General features: G+C 38.2%; 1 protein-coding gene across 1 annotated transcript in view; it reads right to left on the reverse strand.

Moving 5' to 3' along the window:
• Positions 1-14,645, reverse strand: part of slco5a1.L (solute carrier organic anion transporter family member 5A1 L homeolog) — a 60,955-nt gene that overhangs the window by 4,522 nt on the left and 41,788 nt on the right. The window contains exons 7-9 of the mRNA XM_018268078.2: positions 14,187-14,346; positions 9,702-9,943; positions 3,576-3,640 (exon numbers count right to left, since the gene is read on the reverse strand). Of these exons, the coding sequence (XP_018123567.1) occupies positions 3,576-3,640; positions 9,702-9,943; positions 14,187-14,346 (467 nt within the window). The remainder of the gene's footprint in view (positions 1-3,575; positions 3,641-9,701; positions 9,944-14,186; positions 14,347-14,645) is intronic.

Below are 14,645 nucleotides of genomic sequence, written 5' to 3' on the forward strand. Positions count from 1 at the left end.
ATAGGAACAAGGTCAGTCTTTACATGATTTTTCAGTACCCAACCAATCATGCTCTACTGGATCTAGTGATTTCTAATAATGCACAATGTATATCAAATATATGAGTACTAGAGCAACTGGGGAATAGTCATATACATCATAATGTTACCTCATTTAATGTTTGTTGCAAAAGTCAAATAAATATGGGGCAAAAACAACTTGAAATATCAGTAAAGCAAATTTTAGCTCAGATCAATCAGTGCATAGATTGGGACTTTAGGTTTTCCATTAAAAACAGGTCAGAAATGATTATGTTCTGGATAAGTATTCATCAGCATGGCTTTATGAAGGACAGACCATTTCAGACAAAGGGAACTGCTTTTTGAATTAATGCAGTAAGTAGGAAGATGTACAGCGGGGCAGCAGAAGATTTTGATAAAGTGCTCCACAAACGACTGCTTTCTAAATTAAGGTCTGTTGGGATTAATAAAGCCGTTTGCACATGGATAGGTAACTGGCTACAGGATCGGGTACAGAGGGTGGTTGTTAATGGGACATTCTCTACTTGGAGTAAGATTCTTAGTGGGGTCCCTCAGGGCTCGGGATTGGGTCCACTTTTATTGAATTTATTTGATTAAATAAACTCAGTCTCAGTAAGAGTTCAAGAAGCATTAAAACTCGAAGGGGGGGATATAATAAAAGTCATCAACAGAAAAATAATCTGCATAAAAAAAAGATGTATGTAATAGAAATGTAGAAATATAATATTCACTAGGCCGATTGCAGTGTTATTGCAATGCCAATTTTGTCTGTGCATTTTTAGGGCTACTTAAAGGTAGCTCATTATTTTGGTGCAAACATTTTTTATTACATAAACTATAAAATTGTATAAAAACAAAAAAAAATGCAGCCTGTCATCCACTGGTGGATTTAAAAATGTAATATTATACACGTTGCAAATCTTTTTCCATTAATGACTTTGCAGTTGCATTACCCCTCAAGTTTGTTTTTTTAAAACTCCAGTTCCATATGTTTACAAAAAATCTAAAGGAAAGTTGTAGTAGCGCCCAGACAGGCACTGCAGCAGTTTGTTACAGCAAAAGAGAGAGCTAAAGCAATTCCATAACAGCCAATACCTGGATAAGTCTTCCATCTAGTGGATACACCATGTACAACACTATAGATTCAACTGCAATCATAAAGGATCAGTGGAGCAATGTACAACTGCAGATTAATGTGGGACATAACTACGGGCCATTTAGTCTGGCTCATGGGTTGCCTTCCTCGTCACCCCTAAATAACAATGAATTCACTCAGCACATACAATGTATTTACCTACATCCATGAGTTTGTGCATGCCCATTATTATACATTGCCTTCTTCTATGCTATTTCTGATTTTTCTGTTGTGGAATATCTATTTTAAAGGGGTGGTTCACCTTTAAAGTAACTTTTAGTATGTTATAGAATGACCAATTCTAAGCAACCTTTTAATCCGTATTCATTATCTATTTTTATAGTTTTATAGTTATTTGCCTTTTTCTTTTGACTCTTTCCAGCTTTCAAATGGGCGGCACTGACCCCATCCAAAAAACAAATGCTCAGTAAGGCTACAAATGTATTGTTATTGCTTTTTATTACTCTCCTATTCATATTCCAGTCTCTTATTCACATCAGTGCATGGTTGCTAGGGTAATTTCGTCCCTAGCTACCAGAAATCTTAAAATGCAAATTGAAGAGCTGCTGAAAAAAATCTAAATACTGTAACTCAAAAATCTTAAATAATAAAAAATGAAAACCAATTGCAAATTGTCTCAGAATATCCATCTCTTCATTATACTAAAAGTTATCTCAAAGGTGAACAACCCCTGTGCATCTAAAAGGAGCATAGGGCTAGCCTACTAGCCTAACATGCTGCCCCCCAAGTGAATTACTGACCCTCCAAATTAATACAGCTATGGGACCTGTTCCCCTGAATGCTCTGGACCTGGGGATTTCTGGATAAGGGATCTTTATGTAATTTGGATCACTATACCTTAGGTCTACTAAAAATAAATTAAACATGAATAAACCCAATAGGATTGTTTTGCTTCGAATAAGGATTACTAATATCTCAGTTGGGATCAAGTACAAGCTACTGTTTTACTATTACAGAGAAAAAAGGCAATGATTTTTCAGAATGTGAATTATTTAATTAAAGTGGAGAGTCATACTCTAGGGGGCCGATTCACTAACTTCGAGTGAAGGATTCGAAGTATAAAAACTTCGAATTTCGAAGTGTTTTTTGGGCTACTTCGACCATCGAATGGGCTACTTCGACTACGACTTTGAATCGAAGGATTCGAACTAAAAATCGTTCGACTGTTCGACTATTCGATAGTCGAAGTACTGTCTCTTTAAGAAAAAACTTCGACCCCCTAGTTCGCCATCTAAAAGCTACCGAAGTCAATGTTAGCCTATGGGGAAGGTCCCCATAGGCTTTCCTACGTTTTTTTGGTCGAAGGATAATCCTTCGATCGTTGGATTAAAATCCTTTGAATCGTTCGATTCAAAGGATTTAATCGTTCGATTGAAGGATTATTCCTTCGCTTGTTCGATCGCAGTTTTTGCGCAAAATCCTTCGACTTCGATATTCGAAGGATTTTAATTCCCAGTCGAATATCGAGGGTTAATTAACCCTCGATATTCAACCCTTGGTGAATCGGCCCCTAAGTCTACTAGAAAATCATGTAAACATTAAATAAACCCAATAGGCTGGTTTTGCTTCCAATAAGGATTAATTATATCTTAGTTTGGATCAAATACAAGTTACTGTTTTATTATTACAGAGAAAAAGGAAATCATTTTTAAAAATTTGGATTATTTAGATAAAGTGGAGTCTATGGGAGACAGCCTTCCTGTAATTCGGAGCTTTCTGGATAACGGGTTTCCGGATAACAGATCCCGTGCCTGTAGCCATGTACTGTACATATATTATGTTTCCTTTCCAGTTCTAACAGTGTATCCCAGAAGATATACTAGAGGCAACAAAAGATAGAAAAAGCCACAGCAGCAAATGTTACAGGAGGGAAAGGCAATTAGCAAGTCATATTTATCAGTAATAGACAACAGGGGGTACTGGAGGCAAATATATACTTCATTCTTTGTGCGTTGTCATTTGGACTCTAATCTTATATCAAAAGAATCTCACGATCTATTAAGATTAGAAAGAAATTAGTATGTTATGGATTAAAAAAAATGATTATTATTTCACTAGGTTTTATATAGTGAAAAGTATCATCATTAGCATTATTTATAGTTCCTTGTACTTAATACTTTGTTGTGTATTGTGCAATATAATATTCCTGTGGTGCTGTGTAATTGTACTGCCTTATTTGACTATTAGTCATTCTAAGACATTCATGGGCTCAGTTTAAATTCCATATTGATACAGTAATATTTGCCCCATGCTGCACCAGGGAGGACCTCCAAAACTACAGCTGCCCATTCTATCCACAGACATGAGAACATATATACGTGACCAGAGACATTTATATTTCCAAGGCAGTGTTCATCAGTGGAATGTCTGCCCTAAACCATTAATGGATTGAGCCTTACCCAGAGTCCTTAGCAAAACAAACTGCATTCCTAATGCGAAAGGCCTCTCTCCTTCTTCCACTGACCTATAGGAGAAAAGACATGGAACTGTGAGTGTGACATACTCTACTACAATCTGCTTCCTTACTTCTTGCTTTGTATTTCTGTGTAAATGCAAAAAAATCAATATTTAAAAACAAAATGGAAAAATTAAGAATTAAAATCTCTATTTCCCATTATAGCTAACTATAATTGCACATAGCACTTTTTCTCTCCATAACTACAGGACACACGGACATGAACATCTGTTTTGAGGAGGTGCTATTGTCAGGCCTCCCTTTGCATGTCTATAGACCCACCATCAACAATAGGTGCTGCCAGTTTTTTGATGCAGGTCCCCCTGCCTGTGATAGGTATTCCTGCTATTTCCTTGGCCTGTACTGATATTCTGCCTTTTGCACTGCCTGCTCTGAAATATGTTCAGGGCTTTGGACTGGACCTTGTTAACTCCTGTGAGCAGAGTCTTGGACTTTTCCTACTACTGCCAGTCTGACTCCCAGGTCCCTAGTCCAAAAACTATGACTAGTGTCCCAATACTCTGCTGTGGCCCCTGGTCTTTACACCAACCCACACTGATGCCAGAAAATTTTGAACTAAACTTGTACATTAAGTACCAACTGAGATTTATAATTTCATAATGTGCATTTATTGATAAATCATGTGTCTTTTATTGTTTCCTTGATTAACCTAATCTCTATTTCATGCAGAAAACCACTAAAAAAGCCACCTTGTATTTATAAGGATATAAATTACAGAATATTCACTGCTCTTGTGTATTATATATATATATATATATATCAATCAGTTAGTGGAACGCACAACCATAAGATTAAGAATGCCTGGGTGGCAGTACATATAAAACAACATGTATATCTTCGAGTAACGGCACACCGAGGGATATAACAACAAAACAAAAATGTAAACTAAAACAAGGTTTATTTAATGCAACGTTTTTGTTCCGTGTTGGAACCTTAGTCAGGGAAAAAATGAAGGTTCAACATGGAACGAAAACGTTAGATTAAATAAACCTTGATTTAGTTTACTTTTTTGTTTTGTTGTTATATCCATCGGTGTGCAATTACTGTATATATATATATATATATATAAAATACACAAGAGCCTGAATATCCTGTAAATTATATCCTTAGAAACGGTGCTTAGTGATGTCATTGGTTATAATTGGAGCTTAGTGATGTCAAAAAATGAAGATGACTGGGTATTGGGGTTACTTCAGGCTCTCTATCTCAGCAGGACACCCCCGCTCCAGGTGCGACAAATGATTCAATAGCTCAATGGAACTGAGAGAAAGCACGCAATGCAGATTAACTGCTAAGTGATTTATTTTTCACAACATGTTTCAGGCTGCACGCCCTTTATCAAGTGTAAAACAAACTGATTATTCACAAACTTTTAAAGGTGTAGACAGGAAGTGAAGTCACACAGGGTGAATACAAATTACCTTAATTAATACGGGTAATTACCATATAGTCACATTTAGTATGAATAAATTACTATCATAATATCCAAACATATGAAAGTTATAAAAAACCTTTAGTGGAAACACTATAGAATAGAAAATTAGTTTATAAAAAACTTTTTTAAGAAACTTTTTTAAAAAAAAAAGTACAAAAATTCAAAAATTCATACATAGTACTGCCCATTATTAGGGCCTGCTATGAAAAAGCTTGATGGTCCTGTGTTAAATATGAAAGGAAGGAAAAGCCCGGTAGTCTTACCAGTAGCCGTACAAATTAGTATATTGTATCTATCTTGAGCACAGAGATATTTATCTGCAAAAAGGAAACAAATACAGCATCAGTTTCAATCATAGGCAACATTGTAACAACATTAAAGAAAACATTTCACACTCCAGCTGTCGTTCATGCCTTTTGGCTGTAGTGTGTCAAGTCTCTTAATCCAATAGGCTTCCCTTTGTAGTAACCTTTTATTAGTGTTCCCACCTCTCTGGGAGGGGGTAACTACTTCCACGACTGCCCACCTTAACTGGGATTGGTTATGATAAGCAGAATTAAAATGTCTAGACACTGTAGTGTCTGTTGCTGTTCCTTTTTTAAAATTTCGGATGTTACCCTTATGTTCCTTAATCCGAGTTTTTATGGGTCTTTTCATTTGGCCAATGTACACTAGACCACAAGGGCACTTAAGCAGGTAAACAACACTACTTGTGTCACATGTGGCATAGTGTTTCAGTTTAACCGGGGTCCCCTGTGTCGGATGTCGCATAGCGTCTCCTTTAATAATAGAGGAACAGCAGTTGCAACTTAAACATGCATATGTGCCAACTTTTGGTTTCCCTAAAAACCTTTGAGTTCCTTTTTGTGGGGGATTAACCTCTGAGGGACACAATAAATCTCGGAGGGACGAACCTTTTTTATAACTGAAAACAGGTGGATTTAACAAAACACTCTTCAGTGTTTTATCTTGATTGTGCTAATAAAGCACACCCTACTATTAAGTTTACCAGCGAAACAGGGGGACATTGCATTAATTTTTTGGATGTCACATTAACGATTACTAATGGCAATATCAGTACTAGTTTGTATCGAAAAAGTACAGAAAAAAATAATGTTTTATTAGCCTCTAGTTTCCATGCCCCTAAAGTGATTAGAGCTATCCCTAAGGGCCAGTTTGTAAGGGCACGGAGGATTTCCTCCGAAGAAGGGAACTATACCTCAGCGGTGGAAACGTTAAAACAACGATTTGTAAAAAGAGGTTATAAAACTAAGGATATAGAGAACTGTGCCATAGAAGTGGGTAATATGCCTAGAAAAGAGCTGCTAACATATAAACCTAAATGTAATAAGAATGTTTTCCCATTTGTAAGTCAATATAACTCCAATAGTAAGGTAATAGAACGTATCATCCATAAATATTGGACAATACTGCAACAAGATAAAACACTGAAGAGTGTTTTGTTCAATCCACCTGTTTTCAGTTATAAAAAAGGTTTGTCCCTCCGAGATTTATTGTGTCCCTCAGAGGTTAATCCCCCACAAAAAGGAACTCAAAGGTTTTTAGGGAAACCAAAAGTTGGCACATATGCATGTTTAAGTTGCAACTGCTGTTCCTCTATTATTAAAGGAGACGCTATGCGACATCCGACACAGGGGACCCCGGTTAAGATGAAACACTATGCCACATGTGACACAAGTAGTGTTGTTTACCTGCTTAAGTGCCCTTGTGGTCTAGTGTACATTGGCCAAACGAAAAGACCCATAAAAACTCGGATTAAGGAACATAAGGGTAACATCCGAAATTTTAAAAAAGGAACAGCAACAGACACTACAGTGTCTAGACATTTTAATTCTGCTTATCATAACCAATCCCAGTTAAGGTGGGCAGTCGTGGAAGTAGTTACCCCCTCCCAGAGAGGTGGGAACACTAATAAAAGGTTACTACAAAGGGAAGCCTATTGGATTAAGAGACTTGACACACTACAGCCAAAAGGCATGAACGACAGCTGGAGTGTGAAATGTTTTCTTTAATGTTGTTACAATGTTGCCTATGATTGAAACTGATGCTGTATTTGTTTCCTTTTTGCAGATAAATATCTCTGTGCTCAAGATAGATACAATATACTAATTTGTACGGCTACTGGTAAGACTACCGGGCTTTTCCTTCCTTTCATATTTAACACAGGACCATCAAGCTTTTTCATAGCAGGCCCTAATAATGGGCAGTACTATGTATGAATTTTTGAATTTTTGTACTTTTTTTTTTTAAAAAGTTTCTTAAAAAAGTTTTTTATAAACTAATTTTCTATTCTATAGTGTTTCCACTAAAGGTTTTTTATAACTTTCATATGTTTGGATATTATGATAGTAATTTATTCATACTAAATGTGACTATATGGTAATTACCCGTATTAATTAAGGTAATTTGTATTCACCCTGTGTGACTTCACTTCCTGTCTACACCTTTAAAAGTTTGTGAATAATCAGTTTGTTTTATACTTGATAAAGGGCGTGCAGCCTGAAACATGTTGTGAAAAATAAATCACTTAGCAGTTAATCTGCATTGCGTGCTTTCTCTCAGTTCCATTGAGCTTAGTGATGTCATTTGTGTCACATGACTCACTGAAACTTGTGTATTATAATAAATAAACAAACACTCAGCCTTCAACCTAGTGCTTTTATATGGTCATGAAACTCCTCGGTAACTCATAATATCCTTATATTTTACAATAGGGGGTACTTTATTCACTATATAATGACCGGGCACAGGCACTGGCCAACAGGAAAGTCAACTCAATTCACTGTAAAAATAAAAAACAAGCCTAAGGCTGAAGCTAAGAACTGGGCATCTTATGTGATACGTTTCAGGGTTCTTCCCAGGACACAGATGATTCTCAATGTAGTTTCTGCTCTCTGCACAGAATGTAAATGTCAGCTCAATTCCCAGTGTATGGTGTGCATCAGCAGTAGCCTGAAAGCAAAATACAATGTGCTACTCGTTGCCCCAATCATCCAGAGAAGCTGAATAAATATTCTAAACTGACCTGAAAACAGCAAATGGCTGAGGTGGCCACCAAAAAAATTTATAAGCAGGAACCATATTCTATTAATGTCTCTAAGAGCCAAAAATGTATATCATAGACAAGTGCAGTCACAGAACATTCTGCATATACAAGTATGGGACCTGTTATCCAAAATTACATAGTTAGTTACATAGTTAAATTGGGTTGAAAAAAGACAAAGTCCATCAAGTTCAACCCCTCCAAATGAAAACCCAGCATCCATACACACACCCCTCCCTACTTTTAATTAAATTCTATATACCCATACCTATACTAACTATAGAGTTTAGTATCACAATAGCCTTTGATATTATGTCTGTCCAAAAAATCATCCAAGCTACTCTTAAAGGCATTAACTGAATCAGCCATCACAACATCACCCGGCAGTGCATTCCACAACCTCACTGCCCTGACTGTGAAGAACCCCCTACGTTGCTTCAAATGAAAGTTCTTTTCTTCTAGTCTAAAGGGGTGGCCTCTGGTACGGTGATCCACTTTATGGGTAAAAAGGTCCCCTGCCATTTGTCTATAATGTCCTCTAATGTACTTGTAAAGTGTAATCATGTCCCCTCGCAAGCGCCTTTTTTCCAGAGAAAACAACCCCAACCTTGACAGTCTACCCTCATAATTTAAGTCTTCCGTCCCTCTAACCAATTTAGTTGCACGTCTCTGCACTCTCTCCAGCTCATTTATATCCCTCTTAAGGACTGGAGTCCAAAACTGCACTGCATACTCCAGATGAGGCCTTACCAGGGACCTATAAAGAGGCATAATTATGTTTTCATCCCTTGAGTTAATGCCCTTTTTTATGCAAGACAGAACTTTATTTGCTTTAGTAGCCACAGAATGACACTGCCCAGAATTAGACAACGTGTTATCTACAAAGACCCCTAGATCCTTCTCATTTAAGGAAACTCCCAACACACTGCCATTTAGTGTATAACTTGCATTTATATTATTTTTGCCAAAGTGCATAACCTTGCATTTATCAACATTGAACCTCATTTTCCAGTTTGCTGCCCAGTTTTCCAGTTTAGACAAATCACTTTGCTCAGGATTTTTGGATAACATATCTTTCCGTAATTTGGATCTTCATACCTTAAGTCTACTAGAAAATCATTTAAACATTAAATAAACCCAATAGGCTGGTTTTGCTTTTAATAAGGATTAATTTTATCCCCCATTAATGACTTAGGGGAGGGTATTGTAAGTAGTGTATCAGTGTTTGCAGATGACACAAAACTATGCAGCCCAATTAATTCCATCCAGGATGTGGCATTCGTATTTGGCACTTACAACACAGATTAACTGCTCAAAAGTGTTTAATTGCCACACTCATGGAGCACAATTACAAGCATGCTGTAATGAAAAGGGGGAATTGCTGCAGTATGGGTATAAAAAAATTGCACTTTACATACTGCACTACATACTGATCACTATAGTGTAGAGAGCTGCAGAGATCAAAGGCAAAGTTACAACTACTATCATCTATCCATGGAGTAGAGGGGCCAGATAATAAAGTGCATTAGAAGAGCACAAGTGTGTCTCACCTGAGTGTCACTATGATTGCTGAGGGTTGCGCACAAGCAGTGATGAGTGTAACGATGAAAAGAAAGATAAGGAAAGGAATGAGAGTATTGCATGTTCGGTCGCACTTCCCGGACACGGCGTAGCCATTTTCGTTCAGATATGTTTTCACAATGACTACTCGCAGTTGACTACGTTGTCCCACAGTTGGAGGAGAGATTACCTGGCGACTTTGGACACAGCCACATTCCGTATAATTTCTTACCTAAAGCAAAGTATAGAGAATATAGAACGTCAAGTGGTGCCTGTTACTGAATTGTGCACACGCTCACACACTGGCACTGTTTAAAAACAGTGACACAAATTTGCACACTTGCTGCTTTCTCTATACCATTTGCTGAGCCAGAAGGAGGCAATCCCAAATGAAAAGCCGAAAAACATTTTCTGATCAAATAAAAATGGACTGATCCCTGTAAAGATTATATATAGGATCCATTATCTGGAAATCCCTTATCCAGAAAGCTGCAAATTACAGGAAGGCCATCTCCCATAGACTCTATTTTAATCAAATAATTTTCATTTTTTAAAATGATTTCCTTTTTCTGTGTAATTATAAAAAGGTACCTTGTACTTCATCACATCTAAGATACAATTAGTCCTTATTGGAGGGAAATTACCCTATTGTTTAATTAGTGTTTAAATTACTGTATTTATTTGTAGGCTTCAGGTATGGTGATTACTGAAAGATCTGGAAAACCTCAGGTTTCTGGATAATTGATCCCATAACTGTATATGAATTAAAATGATCTATTAACTGCCTGCAGCACTTGAGGGGCATTTCTGTCGGTATGTGTGTGAGCAATGCAACGTTAGAACCTGAATCTGTAACCAAGAACAAGGCTATGTGAGGTGTCCCTGCCTCAAGAGTCAACTCTATAACATGGCTATACACGAAGTAAAGAATCTCTACTGGTGCCGAGGGTGAAATATTTCCTTTTCTTCTGTGATGTCTTATGGATTAAACTTTCATAAACCATTATTTTCAGCTCTTTGCCTTCAAAACATTTATTGCAGCAGAAAAAGTGCCACCTTTTCTGCTGAAATAAATGTTTTGAAGGCAAAGAGCCGAAAATAATGGTGTGCTTCATTTCCCCTTTCGTAAGAGGTTGATTCATTTGTCTTGGAAGGGCTTGGGATTGGATGCACCCGGTAAAAGTAAGTGGTGTGCTGAAGAACAAAACAATTTGAATTGGTTTATGGATTAAAATTATAATAGAAAATTTTACGCACTGAGCTTGTTTGCATTTCATCATGCAACCCCTTTTTTGTTTTAGTTCACCAATTCATGTACCCTATCTTTAATCAGATAATGAAGCCTGGCCCCCTGTGGCCACACATCGTTCCCACCCTGCACATATTTATACATGAATGGGAGGCGACCACCCAACAATCTTTATACATTGCTTTATTTATTTTCCTACTTTGCCATCATCTCTAAATCATTTCAAGTTCCTTTACTCCATTATTGCAGCTTACAGACTTAAACGCCTCCCTATATTCAATATGCAGCTATTCTGTTTCTGATGCGTCTGCCCTACTTTCTGTGCTTACCAAAGAAGTATCGGCAAGCCTAGAGTATAAATGAGACATGGCTGTATACATGTATATCTGCTCCAGTATCAGTAAACTCAGTGACTGTGGGCAGGGAAATGCCAATGTGTTTAGTGCAGTCTCCACAGTTATGAATAAAGACGTATTTTTAGAGACTGGTGGTTGCAATGGTTCTGTTAAGTATCTGCCGTCTCTGGTTTCACTCCGATACATGGAAATAGATTCAGCCTTGTAAGTTGCAAGCATGTCTGATCTATCAGGGCCACACAAACACCTGCCTGTATCCAATTAACACCACCTCAACCTTTACGGTACTATGTTTCTGTTACTATGATCACAATGCCACTATACTGACCAATTATCCTACAGCTTCCTTTGTTTGTAAATAAATTAAACACAATTATTAAACACAAGCAATCAGTAAAAGAGTAGCATAGTACTTGTGCGGCCCTGGTCTTGTTTTAGCTATTGCTTTCCAATATAACATGGTGCAGAGTAAGGTACAGAGGATCAGTTCATAAAGAACATAAAACAGTTCCAGTAATAACTAAGAGTATTGGAACCCATTATGAAACCAGAGTTATGCCATGTAAGACAGACACCCCATTTCTTCAGTAAAGCAGATGGATTTCTGCTATTTTCCACATTGTGACCACTGCTGAAAGTCTTGCAAATCTTTGGCTCAGATAGATACAAATAAGTCAGTATCTGGCCATACACATAAATATCTGATTGTTTGGTAAGGTCACTAAATAAAGGTGGCCATAGACGTAGAGATTTCGCCAAACAAGGGGATCTCTCCCCAATATGCCCACATTGAAGTGGGCGATATGGGGCTGATCCGATTGTGGGCCCTACGGCCCAATGATCGGCTCATAATGGATCCGTTACGGGCGGTCGGATTGCGGGACCGCAACGTTTTTAACCTGCCCGATTGTGATCTGTCCGACTTTCAGCCAGATATCGACCAGGGAAGCCCGTCGGATGGCCCCACACACAGGCCAATAAGCTGCCAACTCAGTCTGTCAGCAGGTTTTATCGGCCCATGCATGGGGGCCTTAGGTGGATCGTTGGCCAAAATTTGCCTGAAAGATAAGTGCTAGTGATAGGGTTAAGAAGAAGTTGACCTGCACCAGATCTTAACCCGCATTTTCACCAGCCGCACCTTAACCTGACGCGTGTGTGGATCGTTCCGTCATTTTTCGTGCCATGACGATGAGGTGTTAAGTCGATCGGACAGGTTAAAAGATTTATAATGGCTAACGATAATATCTCTGCATGTATTGCCTATCTGACACTATCAATGGGAGACTGTCACTAGTATTTGTCAGACGTAACTTTCGTACGATTGCTGTCAGTGACAGAACATCTCCTGATTTGTTTCTTTTACTACTTTATTTAATCTGAATGGTTAGTGGTAAATCGGGAGATTGCACTGCACAGTTATAAAGTAAGGCTATATCTGCACATCTATGGCCAGCCTAGGGCTACGGATGGGGAGAGCAGAAGGAAAAGGAACCCAGCTGCGACCCAGCAAAATTGTGCAGAAATCTGAACCTGCAGTCCCGGACATCACTAATATGTGCCTGATTCTTGCCCAGTATCTGCTTGTGTATGGGCGCCACTGATAGATAAGATGCCAACTCTGAAGGGGCTGAATCAATGGCTTAAGTCTGCACATGTATGGTGAGCTCAATAAAATGACAGACTATTTTGATTGATATTCGGCCGCAGTCAGACATAATACAGCACATGTGCTCATGTTGCATTAGCCGGGCATAGAAAGGAATGTGCAATGCCACAAATTTGCTTCCTGGCTACTGAGATCAGATCCTAAAGTGGAAACTGATACAGCGTCTATACACCCCAGCCCCCTGCCCAGCTCTCGGGTTGCATAATATTTCGGCTCGGCCTTTACACTTACAGAATAGAGACATATTTAGAAGGAATCATCAGAACAGATTCTCAGTTGTACTCTTCATTCTGCTTTAAAGAGTAACTAAATATAAATTAGTATAAATAGTTGTAGTACTTCATTTCTGTGAAAATATCTGTGCTACTTCACTATCCACCCAGAAATGAAATACTTAATTTACTGGACTGCTATGCTATACTGTATCAAAGAACAGCTTTCCTAGGGATTCAGGCTGCCAGTCGACCAGTCTGTTCTGGTTTTAGTATAGTGAAATGTTTAATCCGTTTGTTTTACACTTGATAAAGGGCGAGCAGCTTGAAACATGTTGTGAAAAATAAATCACTTAGCAGTTAACCTGCATTGCGTGCTCTCTCTCAGTTCCTCTGAGCTATTGGATTATTTGCCACACCTGGAGCGGGGGTGTCCTACTGAGATAGAGAGTCTGAAGTAACCCCAATACCCAGTCATCCTTATTTTATGTTTAATATGTTTATTGGCATATGTTGTGAGTGAAATTGCAAAGAAACCCTCCTGCATACAAACACAAGCGTGGATCTGCTTAAAGTTACACTCTCTTCCAACTTCTACCACAGTTGCTACGGGTTACTAAGGTGGGTTAAATTTCCCCTAGGTCTAAATATATGAAACAAAGGATGCGACAAAATCTACTTTCTCAAAACCCTGAACTATGAGTGTGCCAATAAAATCCAAACAGGTTGCTTACCCCTGTTATAGTTGTTTTGATACCTCTGCATCCAAGGCTTCTGATATCTAGTTCCCCCAACAGCTTTTTCAGATTTTCTACCAACAGCTTTCTATGAGGGTAGAGACTAAGTACGTCACTCTTACTTCTGCTGGCTTCCCTTACTTGTTAGGGTACTGGCACACAACAGGTTTTGCCGCCTACACAGACATCCTTCCTTAAATTCTCATGGTAATAGTGCTTACCCGCATTGATGAACACCCCATCTAATGTACTTACCACTAGACTATGATTTCCCACACTGATGCAACCGGCAAGGCAGGGATTGAAATACGTTATTCCATCTGAACCACAGACTGGCTCATATTCATGAATTTTACAGCCGCAGTTGACGTTGCATCCACCAGTTAAATTCCTGTGTGTCATGGTTAGTGTGGGTCTGGGAATATAAGAGAAACAGAAAGAGACAGTCATCTCAAATGCATGTAATATTCATTATTTTGTTCATCGTCATTTGACCAGACACCTATAATTAACTGTTTACAGCTCATTTCTTATGTTGCAAGGATTTCATTAGCCACAGTACTTGGGATCTTTAATACATTTTAAATTCCCCACAGAATTTAGAATTCAAATTTTAAGACTGGGAAGTGTCTACTGTACAGAATGATGTCCCAAATGGCTGCATACTAGCTGTCCTATATGTCTATGAAGGTTTTCATTCATATCGAGTGCTGG

The sequence above is a fragment of the Xenopus laevis genome, chromosome 6L (assembly GCF_017654675.1).
Source record: "Xenopus laevis strain J_2021 chromosome 6L, Xenopus_laevis_v10.1, whole genome shotgun sequence".
Taxonomy (NCBI): Eukaryota; Metazoa; Chordata; class Amphibia; order Anura; family Pipidae; genus Xenopus; species Xenopus laevis.